This window comes from Schistocerca serialis, chromosome 1, assembly GCF_023864345.2.
Source record: "Schistocerca serialis cubense isolate TAMUIC-IGC-003099 chromosome 1, iqSchSeri2.2, whole genome shotgun sequence".
NCBI classification, from domain to species: domain Eukaryota; kingdom Metazoa; phylum Arthropoda; class Insecta; order Orthoptera; family Acrididae; genus Schistocerca; species Schistocerca serialis.
Window position 1 is genome coordinate 1,088,554,797 of NC_064638.1, and position 24,469 is coordinate 1,088,579,265.

General features: G+C 45.3%; 1 protein-coding gene across 4 annotated transcripts in view; it reads right to left on the reverse strand.

Moving 5' to 3' along the window:
- LOC126416044 (early growth response protein 1-like) overlaps positions 1 to 24,469 on the reverse strand; it is a 156,890-nt gene that overhangs the window by 29,280 nt on the left and 103,141 nt on the right. For 2 of the 4 annotated variants that reach the window (XM_050083513.1, XM_050083518.1), the window contains exon 2: positions 15,267 to 15,677. The exons of the other annotated variants lie outside the window; for them this stretch is intronic. In XM_050083513.1, coding sequence (XP_049939470.1) covers positions 15,267 to 15,677 — 411 coding nt within the window. The remainder of the gene's footprint in view (positions 1 to 15,266; positions 15,678 to 24,469) is intronic. 4 annotated transcript variants of the gene reach the window in all.

Genomic DNA, 24,469 nt, shown 5'->3' on the forward strand with positions numbered 1-24,469 from the left:
ACCAGATTGACGTTAGTGTCACACAGAAATTTATTGGTTCCACAGAGGTTGCACTGTCATTTTATCCCACGACAAAAAACAGTGTTTTGTTATTGCAGTTTCTTTGATACATGATTGCAGCTGTGTTACAGTTATCTGCGTTTACTAGAATAACTTTTCTATTAATCTGTGTGAGTACCAATGGTTCATTGTGGACTAGTTTTGAAAGTCTTTTCAAGACTTTTCTTTATGGAAGCTTGACTTCCTGTTAACTGGAGATAAATTCACTATAACAGAATTATTATATTCTTATTACAGCCTACCGTCGCATTTGTCTTTAAAAATGATAACAAGTTTCGTTTATATTCTGAAAATTTACTCACAAGTCAAAACAAATAAAAGATACGCTAAGGTTCCGATCTTACATTAGTAATTATACATATGTTTCAGATTACTTATATGAGATCAAAACTTGTCGTGCATTTAATATGTTTTAAGAGATCTGAAAACATTCAGAACACGCACGAGACCGGTTATTATTGATGCGACAACAGACTTTTAACAAACAATACTAGAATAACTTTTCTTTTTAAATCAATCGTATTTATGTGTTATAACTTTCTATGTATTGTGTCCTACTTTGGCAGCGATGCAGGAAATTTCAGGGATAATCTGCCGGAGGAATTCGCAACGAATTAGAAAACAGAGTTAAAAATCAAAGCAATGGACTCTCAATAGAAGAACCATTGCAACAACTATCATCTTGACACATATAATAAAATCCTCCAATGGAATCATCGAAACGTAACGCCACAGACAGACCGGGAGTGAGAAATGAGGGTGGTTCTTCACCACCTTTTCGTTCCAGTTTTTAAGAAAGAAACACTTTCCATTTTATGTTAAAAAAGCTACACGAAAACAAGCACTGGGGTTCCCCTTGTCACAACTATCAGAGCTCTTAATTCAAATAATTACAAATAACTCGATGTAATATACATCAATGTTAATAATCTTAGGAATGCAATTATACTGGTTCATAATGACAGAAACTCAACATAACGTGCATATTTTTCAGTAGAGTACCACACAGAAAAAATTACTCCTTATTATTAAGTACATGATCAATTTATGAAAATATATTAAGGCTGAAATACGTCACTTCGCAAGTGATACAATTCAAAAAGGCACATATTTCCCCGAATAAACTATATGCGTAGTACAGGTAATTTTGTTATCAGTCAAATGATGTACTAAATGTAACTGGGAAATATTCCGGAAAAGCGTAGTTTTTAGCTTGTTATGCAATGTTTGTCTGTCTTTTTTTAAATGCCCACACAGCCACCTCAAAAGTGAAATGTCGATAGGACAGTGTGTGTCGACAATTCAGAACATTCGTTAAGGTTAAGTCGTATCCTGGTATGAAGTTATATAGGCTTAGACTTGTCATGTGAAGCAATGCAGACGGCTATCATGTTAGTTATGACGATACGTAGATAAGGAGAACACAACACCTAGTCCCAGAGCAGAGTAAATCGCCAACCCGACCAGGAATCGAAGTGAGGACTCTTTGGGTAGCAATCTGCCGGCCTGACATCACAGCTACCGAAGGGCACTATTTAGGAGTTGAGGTGAAAGTTGCCGGCCGGTGGGGCCAAGCGGTTCTAGGCGCTACAGTCTGGAACCGCGTGACCGCTACGGTCGCAGGTTCGAATCCTGCCTCGGGCATGGATGTGTGTGATGTCCTTAGGTTAGTTAGGTTTACGTAGATCTAAGTTCTAGGGGACTGATGACCTCAGAAGTTAAGTCCCATAGTGCTTAGAGCCATTTGAACCATTTTTGAGGCGAAAGCTATGCATTCTATGCATCTACAGTGAAAAGAGTCACTGTTTATTTACTTTTTTTTTTTTAAGAATGAAACAATGTTGCATCTCTGTCGTATCAGTGTAATCCGGTTTCCATGTCTATTCCAGTCACGTTGAAAGGAAAACAAAGAAAAAAAATTAATAAAATCAAAAAACCATTATTCCCCCAGTACGTCACTAGACTAAAAAATTTGCAGTTATGTACCATACAGAAATGCGTTTGTTATTTATACACTATCACTGAGGACCTTTTTACGATAGTAACACGTCGGATGGTCATATAGCGCCCATTGTGGTCACTTACGAACTGATCGACGATTTTAGTTAGCACGATGGGCCCTGGTTGATCTTCTGACTTGTTGCTTTGGTAACAAGGTAGTGGTTCAGGTGATGACTGACAACAATCATAACTATTTAACTGTCATATAGGTCATAAAATGCCAAGAAGCACCTAAGTGTGAATTGCAAAGTAGTTTTATGTATAGAGAGATATTAACAATTTTGAATAAAAAACTATTTTTCAGAACGGATCAGGTGCTCCGATCACTGCCTCCGTGTGCAGAGTGTGACTGTTGAGAACTGAAGTCGATGTTGCTGGCCGCGGCAGCAGGAGCAGCAGCAGGGTTCAAGCGTCTGGATGCTGTGGCAGATTCTCCAGCAGAGCAGCGCGCGCCGAGGGGAACAAAGAGGTGCTCCGCGCTGGAGCCAACGGGGTCAGCCCGCGGTGACAACTGGCGCATATGGGTCAGGCGCCCCGCCTAACGCAGCTATGCGGTCGCGCCGGCTGCCGGGCCAGCTGCGAGCCCGCCGCGCCGCCTATTAACACGCTTTATTGTCCCGGCTTAACGGTCGCTGTCAGGAAGGTCACCGGTTCGAGACCCGACAAGCGCGAGAGCCGCGCGACCTCATTCCGGGCCAGCTTCGGCCGCGGCTCGCGCTCTTCCGGTACCGCACGCGAGGCATCTGCTCTCGGAGGCGCTTCGGGGGGCGTGGGCGAAACGTACTCCAAGCTTATGAGCGGCTGGTGATGGCCGGAGGGCTAGAGTTTCATGCCCCTTCGTTGATGACGTCATTAGGGACGAAACAGGCGCTGAGATTGGGGAAAGGAGATCGGATATGCCCTTTGGAACACTGCTGGAATACCTCGTCATGCCCCTTTGTTGATGACGTCATTAGGGACGAAACAGTCGCTCAGATTGGGGAAAGGAGATTGGGTATGCAATTTGGAAGACTGCTGGAATACCTCGTGGTTTGGTTCATGTGCGTAATTGGAAGATTCTTCTTCACCCACGCTCATGGGCTCCTTTCCTTTGGCCAAATGTGAATGCCTTACCTTAAAGGTAACCGTTCAACATACATCAGTACCATTCCTATCTAGTGTGCTGATGGCGGTGGGAAATGTGAGAGGGTGAAACACAGTACGATTACATAGCTTCTTTCTCCCCGATCAACAGTTTAGACACCTTTATTTAAAAGAATGTAGAATACCAGTCACAAAATAAGGTGATTTTATTCAACAAACGACCGATTCGGACTTGTGCCCATCTTCAGATGGTTTACATTCAGATGCATGTTTACATAATGTTGGAGATCACTGTTTGGATTAAAAACAAATGATGTGATCATCATCAAATCACGAATGTAAACCAACTGAATAAGGGCACAACCCCCAAACTGGTTGGGTGTTCAATAAAATCATTTTCTATTATGACTGGTAGCCATTATTATTCTACACCCTATTAAGGAACAGTCCCGCAATTCAGCCCCATCCATTATGGATAAAATACATTTCCTCTGTATTTAATATTCTCTTTCCATGGACAGAAGAGAGGTGACACTTCCACGTTCAAGGCTTGGATAAAATACTTGAACACATGTGATAAGAGACAAATTCTGTATTAGTCCACTATCCCTCATCCCCTTCCATCTTTTTGCGGCAATTGCATCCTGGATTCCTCGTTTGATGAATAAATACAAGTCAAACAAAACAGCTAGAGGGATACGTAGCCAATCTACTGCTGTTTATTCAGAAAGTCACACTGGAGAACAACTGTATAGTTGCAAAAATGGTTCAAACGGCTCTAAGCACTATGGGACTTAACATCTGAGGTCATCAGTCCCCTAGACTTAGAACTACTTAAACCTAACTAACCTATGCCCAAGGCAGGATTCGAACCTGCGACCGTAGCAGCAGCGCGGTTCCGGACTGAAGCGCCTAGAACCGCTAGGTCACAGCGGCCGGCTGTATAAGTTGCATTCGACAGCTAGTGAACAGAAGTGGGTGTTCCCTTGATGGTAAAACAACTAATTTGTTTGTACCTTCATCCAAACTATTTCATATTTGAATTATTTATTTATAAAATCTCCAATGTTTTTCGGTCTAAGTGGGAAAAATAAATTGCAGATGGAAACCCGTGTGCGAAACCGTCGTCCACCGAAGCAACAGAGCTTCGCATTCATAGTAGACAAGGGCTGTCTATACAGCAGCTAGCTCCAACTTTCTCCACTGGCGATCGTGGACAACATTGCTAGGCGTTCCGCCGGCGATACGTCACCGTGCAAAGTTACGTTTACTGGCGAAGAGGTGGTCTGTAGCGTCACTGGATGACATTTCTGGACACGGGATCCTAACCTCGATTTGTTCCTCAAGACACCCTCGAAGTTTATCGCCTCATTTCTGGGACACCCTGCACTTCGGCTAGAGCTGGTCGTACGGAAGTGTCCCAAACAATACACGATATTGTTATGCAGAGTCTTACTCGTTAAAATCTAAGGTGGATACATCGTTAGTTGAAAGCAGCTGTCAGTTCGAAGGCTATTTCTCCTAGGCATGGTCGCACGAAATGTGATATTCCATACCGTTACTTCACCTCAAATCATATCTCTAAAAGTTTTTCCCTGGTGGTTCTGCCGGCCGGGGTGTCCGAGCGGTTCTAGGCGCTTCTGTCTGGAACCGCGCGACCGCTACGGTCGCAGGTTCGAATCCTGCCTCGGGAATGGATGTGTGTGATGTCCTTAGATAAGTTAGGTTTAAGTAGTTCTAAGTTCTAGGGGACGGATGACCTCAGATGTTGACTCCCATAGTGCTCAGAGCCATTTGAACTATTTGAACCGGATGGTTCCTCCGAAAGCGATGCGGGAGGTTTCCGTCCGCATTTTCTCTGAGCTTCAACTTCATCTCCAACGACCTCGCCATCGGCGCGAACTGAAACACTAATCCTCTACCATCTGAGCCAACTAGCAGGAGAGAGACCTATAATTTAAGATGGAATCGAAACTGTGGATTATGTAGTCTTTTTAACATTGAAAAACGTGAAACTTCCTAGCTAGTTAAAACTGTTTGCCGGTCGGAGACTCGAACTCGGAAAATTTCCCTTTCGCGCCCAAGTGCTGCACGTTTGATGAATAAATACAAGTCAACCAGAATAGTTACAGGGATACGTAGCCACTCCATTCTTGCTTATTGACAAAGTCTCACTGGAGGAAAAATGTATAGCTGTATTCGACAGATAGTGAATAGGATTGGGTGTTCGCTTGAAGGTAAAACATCTAATTTGTTTGTACCCTCATCCAAGGTATTTCATATTTGAATTATTTATTTCTAAAATCCGCCATGTTCTTCGGTGTACATGGGAAAAATAAATGGTTGGTGGAAACCCGTGCAGAAGCTGAGAGGTCGGGTTGTGAGTCGTGCTTATGTGGCTCAGTCGGTAGAGCAATTGCCCACTAGAGGCAAAGTTCCCGAGTTCGAATCTCGGTCCGGCACACAGTTTTAAACTGCCAAGAAGTTTCATACCAGCGCACACTCCGCTTCAGAGTGAAAATTTTATTCTGGACTGAAAAACTTTCCTGGATCCACACAAGAGTCGAAATCTGGACCGATCCGAGTCAACGTGCTGCACGTATTTCAAATGTGAAATGTCTTTCAGGAATTTTAGCACCGTCTCTGGTAGGCGTGGTCCTTTCGCGAGATGAGGGAACTGCGTCACCGTGCAATCGCCATCCCGTCCACGGAGCGCCGCCACACTCGGTGCGCGCCTCGGCGGCTGGCGCTATTGATTTCTCGTACGGCGCCAACGCCACAGCCTCCGTGGCGTCACTCCGCCGGAAGGCAGGCTGGTACTCGAGAGAAGAGCAAGTGTTTCAAACACGTTAAGGGAGCTCTTACCGAATCTTCTAGTACTCCAAATACTACAGTGCGTGTCTTTCCTTCGCAAGTGCATTAACGCTTCTCTCTTTAATAAGAATGTAGACAGACCTTTACAGGAAGCTGACACTGATGAAAAATGGAAAGGAACGTGGGATTTTTTTCACTATTCAACTTCTTATTCGGTCTGTGCTGTATTCAAAGAACGGCGTCGCGGAATAGTTGAGAACTGTTGTACCATTCACTACTCACGATCAAGTGATAATCTTCAAGTCACCGATTGACACTAAATCAATTTTAAGGAAGATTCTTTGGAGTAAAATTCATGATTGCTTTCAGTTTCAGCATCTGTGATATATATGTGCATCTGTGGGGTAGACGTAATGACTAAAAACAGGTATGTGTTTGACGCTAAGGGATTTTCCTTAAATTTGGCGTAGTATTAATCCGTGACTTAAAGATGGCCACTTGATCGAAACTAATTGCCTATGAATAAATATTTTTATAGTAGTTTTTGGTGGTTCCATAATGCCGTTCATTAAATGCTTTGCAGCTGCACAGCTCTCCAAACAGAAAAAGTTTTATACTCTCTTCGTTCCTTAGAAGCTGCGCCACGAGAGCTATTGAGTTCCCAGCCAAGCACTTAAGGGACAGGCAGGAGTTCGATGAAACGAAGAACACGCCTATAATGAGTTGAAGCGTTCCATGTAGGTTTCAATGACAGAGGCTGTAGTACATAAAAATGCTACTCACTCTCTTAGTAGACAAAAAAAAAAATGCTCTAATCCCGCTAACCCACACACTGGGGCTCGCTACTGCTGTAAGCTCTCCCAGCTGCTAATGCAGGCAACTGAAACCGCAGCTACTACTCGTCAAATAACTATACAGTTGTCGTGGAGTGAATGAGTAGACATCGTTTCATTCCTCTCACTCGTCACGTCCTTCGTAGTACCTAGAATTAAACACAGTCCTCGATACCGAAATTACAAATGGTTCAAATGGCTCTGAGCACTATGGGACTTAACATCTGAGGTCATGAGTCCCTTAAACTACTTAAACCTAACTAACCTCAGGACATCACACACATCCATGCCCGAGGCAGGATTCGAACCTGCAACCGTAGCAGTCGCGCGGTTCCGGACTGAAGCGCCTAGAACCGTTCGGCCACCACGGCTGGCAGCAATTACATAAGTAGCACTTAATTACGAAGGCAGCAACTCTTTTTGTGCACGTGAATTTCATTAAACCTATCTGCTTCGTATCTTGCTTAGCTTCCGCGCGATTGCTACGGTCGCAGGTTCGAATCCTGCCTCGGGTATGGATGTGTGTGATGTCCTTAGGTTAGTTAGGTTTAAGTAGTTCTAAGTTCTAGGGGACTGATGACCACAGATGTTAAGTCCCATAGTGCTCAGAGCCATTTGAACTATTTTGCTTAGCTTTCGCAATTTACGCTCGCAGAGTGAGACCGTGTTTCGCATTTACTCAAGAGCTGATTTAGTAATTGACTGTATTCGACGATGGACCCATTCTTTGATTCCGTCCTCAAAATGTTTATGTTGACATACATGTGTCACTAAAAGCAACTTGTTCGAATGGTTTAAATGGCTCTGAGCACTATGGGACTTAACAGCTATGGTCATCAGTCCCCTAGAACTTAGAACTACTTAAACCTAACTAACCTAAGGACAGCACACAACACCCAGTCATCACGAGGCAGAGAAAATCCCTAACCCTGCCGGGAATCGAACCCGGGAACCCGGGCGTGAAAAGCAAATTGTACTGAAATCTTGTGCACCTCATCTTTGACGGGTGCAAAAGGTGAAAACCAGAATGGAATCACAGCATAGTTTCAGCAGCTTCCAGTCACACAAGTCTATGCCGAGAAAATGTTTTTTTTCTGAAGCTGTCGTCAGGTGAGAAAAACACAAGAGCTCTCTTGATGCACCTTCTATGAGTGTCGGAAAGCGTATCGGAAAGATCTGGTAGAAGATGCAAAGCAGTTATCTTAACAACACAGGAACAACATTTTTATAGCGACACTGTGAACGATGGAGAGGTTAATTTGTGTTTACTACGTGCACGTTACACTGACGGTATTTTTGGAGAAAAAGTTAAAACTGCCCCTGAGAGTCGACATTTTTAAAGGTTTTACCTGGCTCTCAGTCCTAAATCATGTCGCGAAAATGTCCCCGAAGAATGACTCGTAAGCCATCTGGTGCTTCCCTTGACAGCGAGTGCTCTCGAGCGCATAATTTTTCCTGTAGCTGCTTCAAGGAAAGACAGGGATTCTCGCAGACAGCCTGTGGCGTTGTTTCCTTCCTCATACGTAAGCGCCGGGATGACGCAGTTGGATGCTCGTTGAGAATCCCGGTGCAGCTTTCCTCGGGAAAACTGTTTTCCCAACGGCAGCAGCTGCTGTAGAATCGAAGCACCAGCAACGCACGGCTAAATATACTGGGAGGCCATTCGCTTGTTTTCTGCCTACGTGTCTTATTGATAGACAGTGTATGTACGTACTGAAGGTTAATCTGGAGCAGACGTATTCTGAAACGTTACTTCAATACTGACGTCTATATTACGTGTAAATGACATGGAATCACTGTTCGACTCTGTGATCATTGTCACTACTAAATATAACTGCCCACCTTCAATGTGTTTTTTTTTCTTTTTTTCACGTCAACGTGTTTCGGCCGCAGCCATTCTCAAAATAACATTTAAATTTTCGAAGCACTGTATCTTGTATGAGAGATGATGTACTCTTGTACCATAGATTAGCGATCAAGACGGGCAGTTGTACTGATGTCTATATTATACTGCTTGTCCACTGCGGTGTACTTGCTCCATTCTGATAAAAGTTTAGGCACAGCTCAAGTTTGAAAAACAGTTGCACCAATACGATATAACATATGGCACCTTAGTGAAGCGAGAAGACTCGTTCCATTTGAGTCGAGTTAGTATTTCACCTCTCATCTTTGCAACTGCTTTTCAGATTTATACAGAAGCCCCTGCTGCAGGAAAAAAACGAAGCTGAACAGTAGCAACTTGACCCAAGCCGGTCTGAAGACACCAAAACACTGACATTTATGGTATAATCTGCTGTGTCCTTTTCAAAGGAACTAAGCCTTAGAAAAGATACATCTTGATGGCGGGCGAGGATTACATCCAGCATTCTCGATTGCGAGCTCTCACAGCGCTATAAATAACGGAAAATTCCGTTATTCTCAGCAAGTCTGACAAAACGTTGCAATCTAAAGCAGTTACCGGGAACAGAACCCAGAGAATACGCTATACTAGATATCAGAGGCAGCAAACAATGGATACCGGAATCGCTGGTGTTATTACTAATGCAAAGTAATGCCCAAATCCCCGCCCAGTCTGTGTCAAAATATCTAATGTCCTCGCTGTTCAACTTTGAAACAAAAGAAGTCGCAAGTCATGCCACCATGTTATTCGGAATAGACTTCAGGGGATCGATGCCGAAATCTTTCACACTCGATATACAAGGAAAGCTGCGCAGTGGATGAATCGTTCTGTAAAAAGTGAACAGAATTTAAGAAAAATAATTCAGGCCCAAAAGGCAATGTTGTCTTTTTCACTTTTCATTCCCACGAATTTTAAGATCACGCACGACAAGTAAATAAATGAAGGATCTTCGGGCAAAGTGGGCAGAGGTGGTTGGGAAAGACGTTGACCACAACGACATTCAAGGCAGAGATCAGTACAGAACGCTCATCAGAACATCAGATCCTCTCCGGTCTCTAACAGAAGTAAACTGCATCCAGAAACTGGACTGAAATGAACCCAGGAACGGAAAAACACCCATAGCGGAAGGATAAGAGACTATTGGACTAAGAGGAAAGCTCGCCAAAAGCAGTAAGTACGTGGTACGATGTAGTCCTAAACGGAATATACGAGAGCCGTTCAGTAACTAATGTAACACACTCTTTCTGGCTTTATTCAACATTCCAGTACACCATATTTTCCCATTCTTTTGGCTGCAAAAGCCTATTTTTCAACGTAATCTCCGTTCAGTGTGAAGACCTTAAGCAATCTTACTGGCCTGTATGCACACATGGTACCACTCTACAAGTGGGCGACCGAGTCAACGTCACGCTGCATCAATGACTTCCCAGTCTTCCAAGTAGTGCTTCATGCAGAGTGCATCCTTCTTTGAGGAAGAACAGTCCAATGGAGTTTCGTTAGCTCCTCTCGGATACGCAGACATTTTTTGGTCTTGTGTTGTCATGGGGAAGAAGAAGTTCGTTTCCATCTATCGCCCACTTCGAACGAGAGTGTCCGAACGGTCCAACACTACAGAAACCAGAGCTGTGTGCGGCCAGCCGGTACGCGGGAGATAGGGCAGGTTTGCACAATCTTGTTGCGATGATGGCAGTCGTGTCACTCAACGACTCACCGCGCTTTTGTTCACTGCCCCGTCTCCGTAGACCAAGCATCCGTGAATCTGCGATGCTCTGGCTTCACTCCGAAAGAAACTCAATGATAGCACTTTGCTTGGAACGAACCTCTGTTGCAGACGCCATTTTGAGGCCTTCGTATAGCGCTGCTACCTGTTGGAACTTCATGTAACTAAAGGGGATGAAGCAGGAATATTCCACGATTCCCACAACGAATTCCGTATAGTTTTCAAACTGGCTGAGAAAAAAAAGTGTTGCATTACTTATTGAACGTGGATAGTAATAACAATAACAACACAAAATAAAATTTACAGTCGCTTTTACGAGTCAGTGAATAGACTGCTTTTCAGATTTATACAAGAGCCCCTGCTGCAGGAAAAAAGCGGACAGTAGCAGCTTGACCTAAGCCGGTCTGAAGACACCAAAACAGTGACTTCTTTAGTATAATCTGCTCTGTCCTTTTCAAAGGAACACTCCTAGACTGAGCCTTAAATCCCCATCTCATGTATAAAACGTATTTCTCGAACTATGCGTCTCACGATGACACTATTTCGCAGGTACATTCAGCGATATATGTGAATACTGTCTACAAAATTTGTTGCGAGTATAATAAGTAGTGAAGAAATAATAAATGAATATGAATGTCTGATGCTGCAGTCTTACTGTAGGAACAGTGGAAACGTGGTAATCGATGAACTTATTTCTTTTCGTGATTTTATCGGGGTTGGGTGTGGTGGGGACCATCAGCGAGAAAAAGTTTCGTAAAGGTTAGAAATTATGTGTAAATCAGTTGGAAATTCCTAAGTGCTCACATTCTCAAATAATGAACGACTATAGTCTGGGTCACTTGCGCGCCATGCATCAAGAGTTATACACAGCTTCAGAGTGTAATACTTGACTTATCGCGTTAAACCTTTACCATAAGATCGTAACTCTTAATGGGTAGATTGTGTCAGCATTTAAATTTTTTTAAATTTGATCAATGTAATATAGATGGTTACTGGATCGGTTCACAAAAGTGAAAGACAGAATAACACCAGCATATTGACTCTGATTACATAAGCAACGGCAGACAAAACAAGACCTTGAATCGGCGCAGAATGTTGCAATACGATCGTAGCTCGCGCGGCACCGGCAAATAGGCGTTCTCTACGGAGTGTCGAGGGATGCAGGCTTTGTGAATGGGCGGACAGGGCTAGGTCAACGCGTGAAAGTTCTGGAGGGCGGCGCGCCGCTGCGACTTCATGAATGGACGTCGCGTATTGATCGGCCAGGCCCCGGGCGCCGGATCAGCTGACGGGGCGCCGCCGGTGCGTGGGCGGTGCTCCTGTACCTTCACCAATAATCGGCGGTAACCTGCGCGAAGTGAACTCAGCGTCCTGTACCTCATCCACAATGCAACATGAGAGTGTCATTTCTCCAGTTTCCATTTTATCATTCAAGTATGAGTAACGCTGGTATAGCTAGAACTTAGTACTAGAGAGTAATATTTAAGGGGAAAGTAAAAGTAAAACTGCAGAAACCATTGATTAAGGACTAGTCTTTTCCTGGCAGATACTAAAGGTCCTCACTCAAAAACTGTGGCAGTCGACAGTCAGCTGCTCAAAATATGCTCGACATTACGTACAGCATCCACAACGATTCTAGCAGTAGCATTCTTCAGTTTTTACTTCGTAAGTGAGTCGCTTACTGTGAAGAACGCTGATGCCTCTAGAACTTATTAGTAAAGAGCAATACTGAAGGGAAAATTTAGAGCTTCTCTCCTTACTAAACTACATTTTATTTCAAACAAACTACAAAAATCATTCGTTAAAGGGAAGTGGAATTCATTAAAATCTTGCAGATTGTGTTTGCAGCTTGTATGGATTTTTTAAGAAGTGTTATGTTCAACTTATGGCTGTAGAATTTTCTATTCTGCTACTCTCAATGATTGACAGTGGCATAACGCCGAAATTCCAAACAGCAGAATAAAACCTTCCACTGCCATAAATGACGTTCTTTAGCAAACATTCGTTTGAGCACATAACAAGGAAAAAAATTTCTCTAGCAGTGGTGCGCCGAACGGAATGAAGGAATAAAATAGGTGAAAAATGACCAAGACATCAATAACCATTTTAATATGTTGATAGCACATATTGTAATGTCATTCCATCTCCCTGTCACGTGAATAATCTAAACTAATACATCGTCAAAACGTGTTAAAACATTTTTAAATTTTTTAAATTTCACTTTTGTCTAGTATGAGGCTGGGTATTTGAAATGTTGATTTAATATCGTGTTCTTACAGTGTCATTTTAGTATACAGTATCAATGAAGGTGTAGAAAAATACTGTAGAAAATGCTAAGAATGATTCAGCTTCAATAATTCTTCCTTCTTTCAAAGATTCAAACGTATGTGATTGTTCTCCGTTGGAACTGAATCAGCTTCTAGAAAATCAATACATCTGATAGTGATGGTAATACAAAAAATTCATACTGGATAACAAAGCAATCGAAACCACGGTTCTGTTAAAATTTGCTTATTATCAATATGTAGTTTCTCTGACGAACAAATTATACAATGTGACTGGATTTCGTTAAACGTATAAAATTCCTTGTGGCTGTAATGCTGTTGGCATATTGTCAGACACCACGATTCTAAACACAGCTGGAATGTGTATACATGTACAGCTTAATTCATAAATGCATGAAATGTCATTGGGAAATTGAATATTAGATGAAGCTATAAGTACTCATATTTACGATTTATTGGTAGCGTCCATTTGGGGGGAAGGAGGGGGGGGGGGGAGTGTCAAGGAGGGAAGACAGGCGACAGAGGGGAAGGGTCGAAGTTGAGGAAACAATGGAGAGAAACACAATGCAAATGAGCTCTCTGATTAGGAAACTGAACAAGAGTATTTAACGCAAAATTCGAGTTTTGCGCTCCTCAGATGCCAGCAGGGGTAGGCTATCCGAGCGCCCTCGGCGTCTGGTGCAACTAGCGCTGCCTGTCGGCGCTTTAGCGAACTCTGTGGCTACTGAGCAGACGCTAGACTTCACAACACGATTAATAAAGCGGAAAAGAAGGGAGACGCATATGATCCCTTCTTGATTATTGCAACTCGCACTGCTAATCCAGACATCTGTACCTGGGAAAGGGTTATTCTGTAAGGGAATATAGTTCTCATAATTTTTATTTCAATTCGCTAGACTAGCAATTTGATGCAGCACTTGCTGAGAAGAATCAACGAGAAGTGTAAGACTTGAATCACTGTGTCCACTGTTTATGTTTTTTTTCTGTTGCTTATCATCGCTGATTAAACGTCGTATTTACAACGTATTTGGCGTTATAAGCTCAAATCAGGAGAGGCTCCTAGAGCAGGAAGCGTCTCGAACTGCGCGACAGACAAACTCTCTTGAAACTGATAAATATTTTGATAGGAAAATAATAAATATTTAAATACAAAATAATTACTGGGCTGGACGATTTGCCTACGCTGAATAAAATACAGTAATACAATCGTGTCACATAAGAAAAAGCCAGGTAGTTTTGAAAGACAGACACGTTAGCTAAAAATTATACGATAATCGTGGTTCAATAAGCTAGTGGTCGGAATTTATCTTACGCCAGAAACATATGGGAAATCTCCTCAGTAAGTTTTATTTATAAACAAATCAGTATTTACTGAAGTCGTGTTGATTAACTACAAGACTGACAGTGCACTGTCAAATCATAAGGAAGGGGCACAGTAGTTACAGTCTGAGGAGTCCCAAAAGGCCAGAATCGAGACACACAGCGGTTGAAGAGTACATTTAGTTTTCGAGCTCAGTGTACAACGGCGGTTGACACACCAGAGCGCAGCGCCCGCACAAGGCGCATTTGCCGCTGGCACTGCCGGCTTGCGTTCTCGGCGCTCCTGAATCGCTCGCCGCGACGCTGCCAACGGCGCAGCAGGCACGTGCTTCTGAGCGCCTGCGGGACTCATTGCCCGGAGATGAGTCAGTGCTTGCCACACGCAACAAGTCACCAGCCGCTTGCCGGTTGTCGGCTGCGTCCGCTAGCGTTGCGCGCTCTTCGGCGTCGGCGAGACGTACAGTTTGCACAAAATTCTGCGCAAATAGCGGAATACCTGAGTGTAGTCTGGCCAGGTAGCTGTCTGCGTGACGGTATTTATTCTGAAATTTCGCAACGTATCGGTCGTTACTGTTGGTAACCACCGTCAGGGTGGCTACAATTAGACGGTATGAGAAGAACATAAAACAACATAAAATGTACAATTACATGTATTTTTGATCGACTTCGAGTAACAGAATGAACATTCTGTACTGACGATGGCAGTGACCGGTGGCTTTTACGTGTCTCCAGCACAGCATTGTCGTCGTGGCCTAGTAGTTTTCGCCTTTCTCGACTTCAGTTCTCAGTAACCACCCTATTTTTGGGGGAGAAGAGACTGGAACCGCGTCCACTGAGCCTCGTGAGGTCAAAATGAGAAGCTGATTGAATAAATAAGAATACTGTATTTGTTCTAAAATAAAGCAACATTTCGATCATTATAGCAGATATCAGCAGGATCACGATGTTTACATGGCATAAGAAAAACATAAACAACAACTTAAAAGGCAGAGGTGTGCTATTGGAGAGCGTCAGCTTGACGCTAACGCATTATAAACAAATGGGGAGATTGTCACTCCATGAGCGTGTTTGGAAGCCAGGAGCGATAAGCGACAGTATACACAAGCGTAAAGCGGGCTATATTTCCGGTACTCGACTGCGTCTGGTGCATGTGTGTTAGAGGTGTGGGAGCCGCTGTTACACAGGGACACGAAGCGAGTTGGCGCCGGTCGCGGGGATTATTATCGCGAGTGAGAAGGGTGCCGCCCTACCTGTAATGGGAGGTGGCTCGACTACGGTGGACGGTCCGAAGAAGGACGGAATGTCCCCGGAGGTGGTGACGGGCGTGTTTAGGTCTCCGGGTTGCGGCTCGGGGGCGGCCGGCTCCGCCGCGAGCGGCGCGGGGACGGTGGAGGAGGCGGCGGCGGAGGCGGCGGTGGCCGGGCTGGAAGGCGAGCCGGCCGCGCCCGCGACCGCGTCTTTGCTGGAGTACAGGCAGTCGAAGCTGAGCACGTTGAAGTGGTGGGCGGCTGCGGCCACGGCGGCGGCGGCCGCGCTCTCGGCCGGCAGGAATAGCGGGTGCGGGTGCAGCAGGGGCGGGTGCGGCGCCAGCGTCTCGACGCCGTCCATGATCATTGTCGGCGGCGAGCAGGTGCTGGCGGGCGCGGTGGCGGCGCCTCCTCCTGTTGGACAGTCAGAGACCAGCGTGTCGGTGTCTGCAGGTCCGCCCGGCACGGCTAGCCCTGCCTGCTCCTCCTCCTGCTGCTGCTGCGAGGCTGGCGGAGTGGTCGGCGGTGGCGGTGCGTCAGTTCCTCTCGCCGAGTCGGACGTCGTCGAATCCGAGGCGGCGGCGAATAGGTGGCACGTCCAGGATGTGGGTGACTGGGGGAGGGGGAGCACCAACACGCAACCGGTAGCCGACAGGGTTGTTGTGTTGTTGTTGTTGTTGTCGTCGCACGTCGCGTCCCTCCCACGCGAGGGGTCGAGGTACTCGCGTCACCTTCGGCTGTCAAAAGCCGCTTATCGGTCACCCGCGCAGGCACGCACGCAAACACACGCGCACTTAGTGTGACGGCCGTCCTCCCTCCTCGGCGTCTGCTCTAGCACTAGCGCGCCGCCGGGCTCCGTCACCAGTTTTATGAATGAAGCTCGTGTCCCATATTTGGAAGTCGCGACGGGGCCGGCCAGCCAATGAGAGTGCGGCGGCACGCGGCCCCTCCCTCCGCTTCCCCCCACCGAGCGCCATCCCCACCACGCGGCGGCGTCAGTCACTCGGCGGGCGCCGCCATCCCCTCCACGGCGCCGCGTAACGGTGACGTCAAGGTGACGTAATCGAACAGATATAGCAGCGCCGCTCTCGCGGCGGCGCACGCTCTGCGCTAGCGACGGCCGCGCCGCACATCTCGCCCAAGTCCTTTGCCTCTGCAACAATGCTGCGCACCGTGAGGAGTCTTCTGTAGTGCTGCGCAGCGGCGTCTCCTTTTAAGGTGATCGGAAAGGGCCGAACGCTGCCGAGAGCTCGCGAATTCGACGTCACGGGCGGAGGAATGCCAGCCGGACTCGGCACGTTTCGCCGACGCTCGGGAGGCGGCAGTGATACCAACACCGCCGCTTCGGCTTGCGCGAACAGTACAGCTGTTCTCGCGCGCATTCCCGCCAGAGCTCTCTCTTCCCCTCGCAGACGCGCGCCTCCTGCGACAGTCGCACTGCAGCGCTGCCACAATAGCGCCGCCGTTTCCTCGATAGCGGTGCTCCGAAGCATACGACGCCGGTTGGCAGAATGCGAGCCGGCGACGACCGCGATTCCATTTTTGAAGGGCGTCCAAGGCCCCAGCCGTGAGTCAAGCCTCAAATAAACCGGCCAGCAAGCGTGTGACGTGCTGTTATGTAAGCGGTCAGCCGGTGCGGCGGGCAGAGCGCGCGTTACCGTTACGTACCGATGACACCATCGGCGAGGAATTAGAAATAGGGGCGTCGTGTGCCAAGTGGACGCAAAGATAGCAGCGCGCGGTATATTTAGCCGGTGCGGCGGCATCGCGTAGGCGGCCGGGCCTCCTCCGCCCCCTTACAAGTACACGTAAACACGGCGAGCGACACGTCACGTCTCCACGTCACGGCCGCTGCCGCTGGCAGCGGTTCCTCGCCACTGCCGGCTGTCACATTCCTGCCGCACAGAAGTCGGCAAGATGTTCGGGCAGTTCAGTGCTGTTCGACTGGCCTGCCCGACGAAGGAGGCTAATCTGTTGCTGGACTCTGCCAGAAATTCTTTAGAAATCAGACTGTTTTCATTTCCGTAAAATCTTTTTAAGATTCTGCACTATAGATTAGTAAACAAACGCAGTATTTGTTTGCCAAATAGATCGTATTGACGGTTGGTTTGTTCAAATGGCTCTGAGGACTATGGGACTTGACTTCTCAGGTCATCAGTCCCCTAGAACTTAAAACTACTTAAACCTATCTAACCTAAGGACATCACACACATCCAGCCCGAGGCAGGATTCGAACCTGCGACCGTAGCGGTCGCGAGGTTCCAGACTGTAGCGCCTAGAACCGTATTGACGGTCTCCTAACGCCTTAATACCAAGAGTCGCTAATTCGCATCATACGAATGGGACGCTAATAAATGGAATGTTAACTGCGATTGAACTCAAGTGTTGGTAGTGCAGATTCCACAAGCTGCTGTAAATGCTTCTGACGCGTGCTGCCATCTCCTGGGTGTCTTAGGTACTTCTAGAAGGGCATAATATTTTATTTTTTTCTTCCACGTAGTATTTTTTTCAGATATTAAAGGGCTAACAATAGTACTCCATTTTTTTCTGTTGGGATGTGATACCAGAAGAGCGTGCATCATTGGATGTATCTCAAAGTACGACAACACTATTACTCGCCTAGCTATTCACGAAAAGCACTAAACACACACGGTAGTTGCCTGATACTCAGAAAGTAGTCAACTGCGCCGGCCGTTTACATTGCTCAAATAGTCCTTAGCTAAATGGCACTTTTTCTAAAAGTTGTTCCATTGAAACAGGCAGCTGTAAGTTACTAAACAGTATGTTACTTTGGAATATGACGTAACTGAAGAATTTCTAGTGGACAGAGTTTAATATGACATACCCGTGGACGTAATTAACTGATTCGTTTTACGAAGTTGGCAAGCCATTTGCTTTGACTGTCTTAAGAACTATTGATTTCTGGGCAATTTTTCTCCCAAAAATGAAAATTCAAGATTTGAAAAAAAAAAAAAAAGGTTGTTGCCGGAATAAACGATCTTAATAATGTGTTCCATTTATCGTTATCAAGGAAATATTTTCGCTTTACAGTATGCGTAAAAGCCACAGTAAACTATCTCAGAATGTTTGCGGATATTAGTAATGAAGTACGTTAGCTTGCGATGTTCAGACAAAAATAATTTGAAACTTTGCAGTTTCCTTGTTTCCTTCCAAAAAGTCTACGATAAAGTTGACACTATCATAAAATAAACAACGCATTTGTGTACGGAGCTCACTACCTGACAGGTTTTCATTACTGGTAGTGTTCTTAATGGTGTTTACATGTTTATAGTAAGTCTTTTGAGGCTGGTGTTGATAAAGTTTGGTATATTTAAGTAGTTTAGTGGGTATGTTTTTGCGATAAACGGGGAAACATACGAGAAAACAGATCCTTGCTGAAAAGACAATCAGCAATGTAAACAATTACAGCGGGAAGCTCGTACCTTAATGAGACATTGTTTCGTCGTTTGAACCAGACTTGGATACTATAATGTTTGGAGCCTTACAAAATTAGACTGAGTGGAGCGACAAAATATAATAATAACGATGTATGTACTTAGTTATAATACAAAGATAATGTGCATCTAATAGGATTAGAAATCCTTACAGCCTCGGAGGAGGCCACGAACGTATTATTAGCTTTAAACGCACGAGCGCGGTAAACACATACGCACTTACACACACACACACACACACACACACACACACACACACACACACACATATACGGCTCATTTATAAATGGAATGGTTATAGATGTGCTCGGGTGATACCCTTAATATTTCAGCATGATGTTTCCAATAAGAGCGCTGAAGAGTATTTCTGCAGAAAAAAGGAAATGTGTAAACTTCGTGCACGCCTTCTTATTTAAATGATATAGCTACTGCACAACAGCTCTTCTGCTCTTGCGTGTAAGTCCCGACCGAAGTGTCTCAGTGGGTACTAAACCAGACTACTACGCTTCAAATCAGCTTCCTCTGATCCAGATTTAGATGGCCCGTGAGATCTATAAATCGCTCCGGCCAAATGCCGGGATGGTTCCTTTGAAAGAGCACAGCCTATTTCCTTCCCCATTCTTGAAATATTCCGCGCTTGTGGTCCGTCATTAGTGACACAGACGTCGACGGATCGTTAAACCCTAATAATCCTTCATTCTGATTAATCCTGAAGGTTGTGTTATTGTTAATTAGAATCATCCAGTCGTAACAGCTGAAGAATTTCATTCTTTCTTTTGTTTTATTTTCCGTCATGAGCGATAGAACACGCTGTTTAAGAGTGCAACAATAAGTTGGTACTGAGATTTTTTATTGATTAGAATTGGTAATTTTAGACATAATGCAAAAACCCAAGCTGGGGCCCGAACAGCACAATAACCCTGGGTTCGGTGTCGGGCGGCGGTGGGGTGGGTGGACTGCTGTAGCCTCTTGTGGGGTCGTCAACCACTGAGAGCTACGGCGAGGACGAAGCCTCTCCGTCGTTTCTAGGTCCCCATTTCAATACAATACAATACAATCCATTACATATTGAAATATTTTTGTACGTCTTTCTTGCATTAACAGAGCGAGGTTAGCACCTGGTAGCCGAAAATTGGAACTAATTGTTTTGCAGCGTAAATCGATTTCGCATTAACGCATTAGAATATCTACTACGTTTCGCTGCCATACGATAGTTTCAACTGGCACTGGACCTCGGTAAGTAACCGCACTTTAATTATAACCACAGTCCCAATGTCTCGCTCCTGTAGCGACCGCGAAGCAAAGTACACAAATTACAGCAAAGACAGAGACATCTTCATTGCTCAACATACCGCGAATGGAAGAGAAGGAAACCTTAACACTTCGTACATTGATAAGTACTTTCTGCCATGTACTTCACAATAGTTTGAAATGTATATATCAGGACTCGCAGAAGCTCCGTATTGGTAGTCATCATTTGTTGGATGCTGTCGTGCTGCTGGGCAAGTCTGAGGTGGGAGAGATTTGTGTTTTTAGAATTTAATTCACAACGGGCAGGAAAAATTGTTTGCATTTCTATAGGATGTTCACGGTTCAAGAACATCAGGAGGCATAATGATGTCGTGTTGCTTGGCTTCCGCAAGGCGTTTTTTAAATAAAACAAACGCTGTTAACATTCTTCATCTTTATTCTTGATGTCTACATATTTGCAGCCATCTGCAGCTAGAGGGCTCCTATCTGTAGGGTGAAAAATGGCCGTATGTAACGTAATTTTGTCGGTGCGTGAGAAACGGTGTGCTGTAACTGAGTTCAGAATTTGAGGAGTTCGTCCAAACATGGGACAACCTCTCCTTCAGCACGACTTAGCCCCATCCGATTCTCTGTTCTAAACTTAAAGAACACCTTCAAGGAATTCATTTTGTCATTGATGAAGCGGTGCAAACAGAGGTGACGTAGAGGTTCCGTCAACAAAGTCAAATATTCTACAGTCACAGTATCAACGAAGTGGTCTCTCGTTGGGAGAAATGTGTTCGTCGGCAAGGTGACTGTGGCGAGGAGTAACTATGTGGACAGAAGAGACGTAAAATGCTAATAAAGTTATTTTTATTTAAAAATCCTTAAGAGTTTCAAATAAAAATTTGGAGACATCACTTTTCAGCACATTCCCGTACGACCATTACTCTTTACAGAATGTGTAACTGATGTAGTGGAAGTTACACGAGGCTTTTCGCGGATAATGCTGTTGTATGCAGAGAAGCCGAGGCGGTAGAAAATTGTACCGAAACGCAGGAAGCTCTGAAGATGATCGGCGCTTGATGGAGTGACTGGCAACTGGTGCTCAAAAAATGCAATTGTGACCTATTGTGCATAAATGGGAAGGAAGATCCATTATTGTATGATTACACGATTGCAGAAAAATCACTCCAAGCAAATGGTTCAAATGGCTCTGAGCACTATGGGACTTAACGTCTGAGGTCATAAGTCCCCTAGAACTTAGAACTACTTAAACCTAACTAACCTAAGGACATCACACACATCTATGCCCGAGGCAGGGTTCGAACCTGCGATCATAGCGGTCTCGCGGTTCCAGAATGTAGCGCCTAGAACCGCTCGGCCACAACAGCCGGCTCACTCCAAGCAGTTACATGCTTAAAACGTCTACGTGTGTGGATACAGAGCGATTCTAAATGGAACGATCACGAAAAAATAAATGACAGGTAAGGCTTCCGTACAATATTTTATTTTGCAGGGGGGGGGGGGGGGAGGGGAGGGGCCTGGACATGTGCGTAAGGACTATTTTTTAACATTTTGGAGGGCGAACGGTGACTTTTAAGTAACCATAAAAAGGTTTCAGTTACGTGTCTGTTAAAAACGTGTGTAATTTCTACTCTTAAATAATTTTCATGAAAGAAAAGCACCGGACTACACAATAATTTTTTCTTTCCTAGAGGGGGATGGCCATCCCCGCCCCCCCCCCCCCCCGTCCTTCCCATCTTGCCTCTAGGTATGAGCGCCCTTGATGGCAGGTAACGGAAATTCCATTCAGATTCATTGATAGAATCCTCTGGAAATGTAGCCCAATCACAAAGGAGGTAGCTTACAAAACCATCGTTTGCCCAGTACTTAAATATTGCTCATCAGTCTAGAGTCCGTATCATACAGGCTTGATAGAAAAAACCCTAAGAAAAAGAATGCAGTTTGTTACTTTTTCATTTAGTAAGCACAGAAACGTCTCGGATATGCTCAGGAAAGTCCAGTGGAGACGCTACAAGAACGGCGTTGTGCATCACGCTGTGGTTTACTATGTAAATCGGCGACCTTCCATGGAAACAGTCAACTGATCTACTGCATCCCCTACGTATATGCTGTTAGAAGACCTCGAAGGTAAAATTAGAGGATAAAAGTAAGAGTAGGGTTTAACGTCAGGTCGACATCGAGGTCATTAGAGACGGCATTAGAGAGATTCGTGCCCGTACGGAGATTTGCTAACAATCGTTCTTCTAGTGCACTGTTTCCATCTGCAACGGGAAAAACGGAGGGTGGGGGAACTTGCGGGGGGGGGGGGGGGGGGGGAGTGGCTACGAAATAAAAATTACACTCCGCCGCCCACCGTAGTCTGGCTTGCCGAGTGCAGATGTAGACATATGGAAGTGTCTTGGAAAGAGACGATGAAGATGACGAGGACGTCGACTACGCGCCGGACCCATCTGCGGGGCTCGGGCGTTATCGCGGCGCGCCGCACCGCGTCGGGCTGCGGTATTATTAGCCCAGCTGATAGCCGCACAGCGCGTGACGTCACGCTTCATTCACGGTGCGGCAGAGCGCGCAGGCCGTTCGATCGAGCGGCAGCGGCGGCGACCCCCGAGCGCAAGGTCACGGCCAGCCCACCCCCACCACACCCCCACCATCGGCCACCCCCCACCACCCGCCCCTACTGCCTGCCGCGACAGCAGCGCCCCAGTATGCCCGGCGGTTCCCAGCGTGGTCAGGGTGCGTCTCTGTTACGAGCAACTTTTTGGTACAACTACACTACGTTGAATACCGCTAATATTGAATACGTAGACAGGGGACACAGATAACGTCTGTTCTTGGGGTCACATACCATTGGAGGTGGAAGGGAAGAACTAGCCGCATATATGAGTGAGTTTTTGGAGCGCGCAAGAAATCTTGAGACCTGCAAAATCTCGTCGGTCACACCGATTTTATCTGACATCCATATTGAGATGCACACAGTTACTGGCAGCAGATTTAATTGCGAAGACGACGTGGAAGATGCATTGTTATTTATGCGAAGCAGTATATTTACAAAAACCAGTATTTTTTTCCTTCGAGTTCAGTTACGAAAGAAAGAGATACTAATACTTCACACTGAATTTTACGCCAGCACGCCGTTGGGGGATCCAAAGCTAAATGCGTGCTAAAGAAGCCACCGCACACAGCTGAAACATTTCTAAAGCTGCTGCCAATGAATCGCTGTACGATGCTACACTTCATGATTGAGCTCGTCCATTTTGTTATGGATCCCGTAGCAGAGTGCCACGGTAATATGGTACGGGGATTTCAGCGCGTAGCACGACTGCTGACTTGTACCTGATACAAACAAAAATAATTATATAATTTGGTTTTTTCGAGGTAATAATTAAAACTTTATGATTAACCTTCTTAAACATCATACGCAGTCACCTACAGTCAACGTATACACTGAACGACAGAACTGTCAAACACCACGAAGATAGGTCGTATTAATCGGCTGACCTGCCCCACGAGGTCTCCAAGTCAACACTGTCATGAGACTCTAGCTTGTTTTCCTTTCCTACATAAATATCATTGAGCGATAGGTGTACACATTTCGATAGAGCAGCTAGAAACTCCAGGTTCTGGTTGTTTAGAAATCACCAAAAACGCAGCTGGCTCTATCACAAGCCAAAATAAAATATTTGATGAAGAGCAAGTTTGTTTGTAACAGACGTTCCGGACAGGCGCAACATGAACCATTTCACAGTGGCATTACTCCCTGAAGAATTTCAAGCGTCTACAACGCATTCAACTTTAAACAACCTGTCAGTTGTTGGAATCCATATCGTTAATTAGTTTCAGTTCTTCGTTGTCCCTTATCTTGGAAAGAAAGAAAATAAGTATTGCATTTCTATCTAATAATCATACGCTTGGTTCCGCAGCAAAGTTTGAGTCGAACGAGCGTTTCAATTTTGGGTTATCACCAATAGAGAACACGTTTCGTCGCTGGAAAGCACCTCACTCTAAAACAAATACCTAATTAAGCGAACTGGTGAGAACACGTTTCGTCGCTGGAATGCAACTCACCCTAAAACAAATACCTAATTGGTTTGGTTTGGTTGTTTGGGGAAGGAGACCAGACAGCGTGGTCATCGGTCTCATCGGATTAGGGAAGGATGGGGAAGGATGTCGGCCGTGCCCTTTCAGAGGAACCATGCCGGCATTTGCCTGGAGTGATTTAGGGAAATCACGGAAAGCCTAAATCAGGATGGCCGGATGCGGGATTGAACCGTCGTCCTCCCGAATGCGACAAATACCTAATTAAGCGAACTTCTTGCGCAGAAGCTATGTTCCCGTACAAAGGACAGATCCACATTACATTAAAGAGAAAACTACTAAAAATGTTGTTACATTTCCTTACCAAAACTGACAAATGTTCTGAAATGAAGCCATGGGCAGTCATTCGTTCACCAGTCTGATGTGAAAACAGAATACAGCGAAACGAAAGCTGAAGTA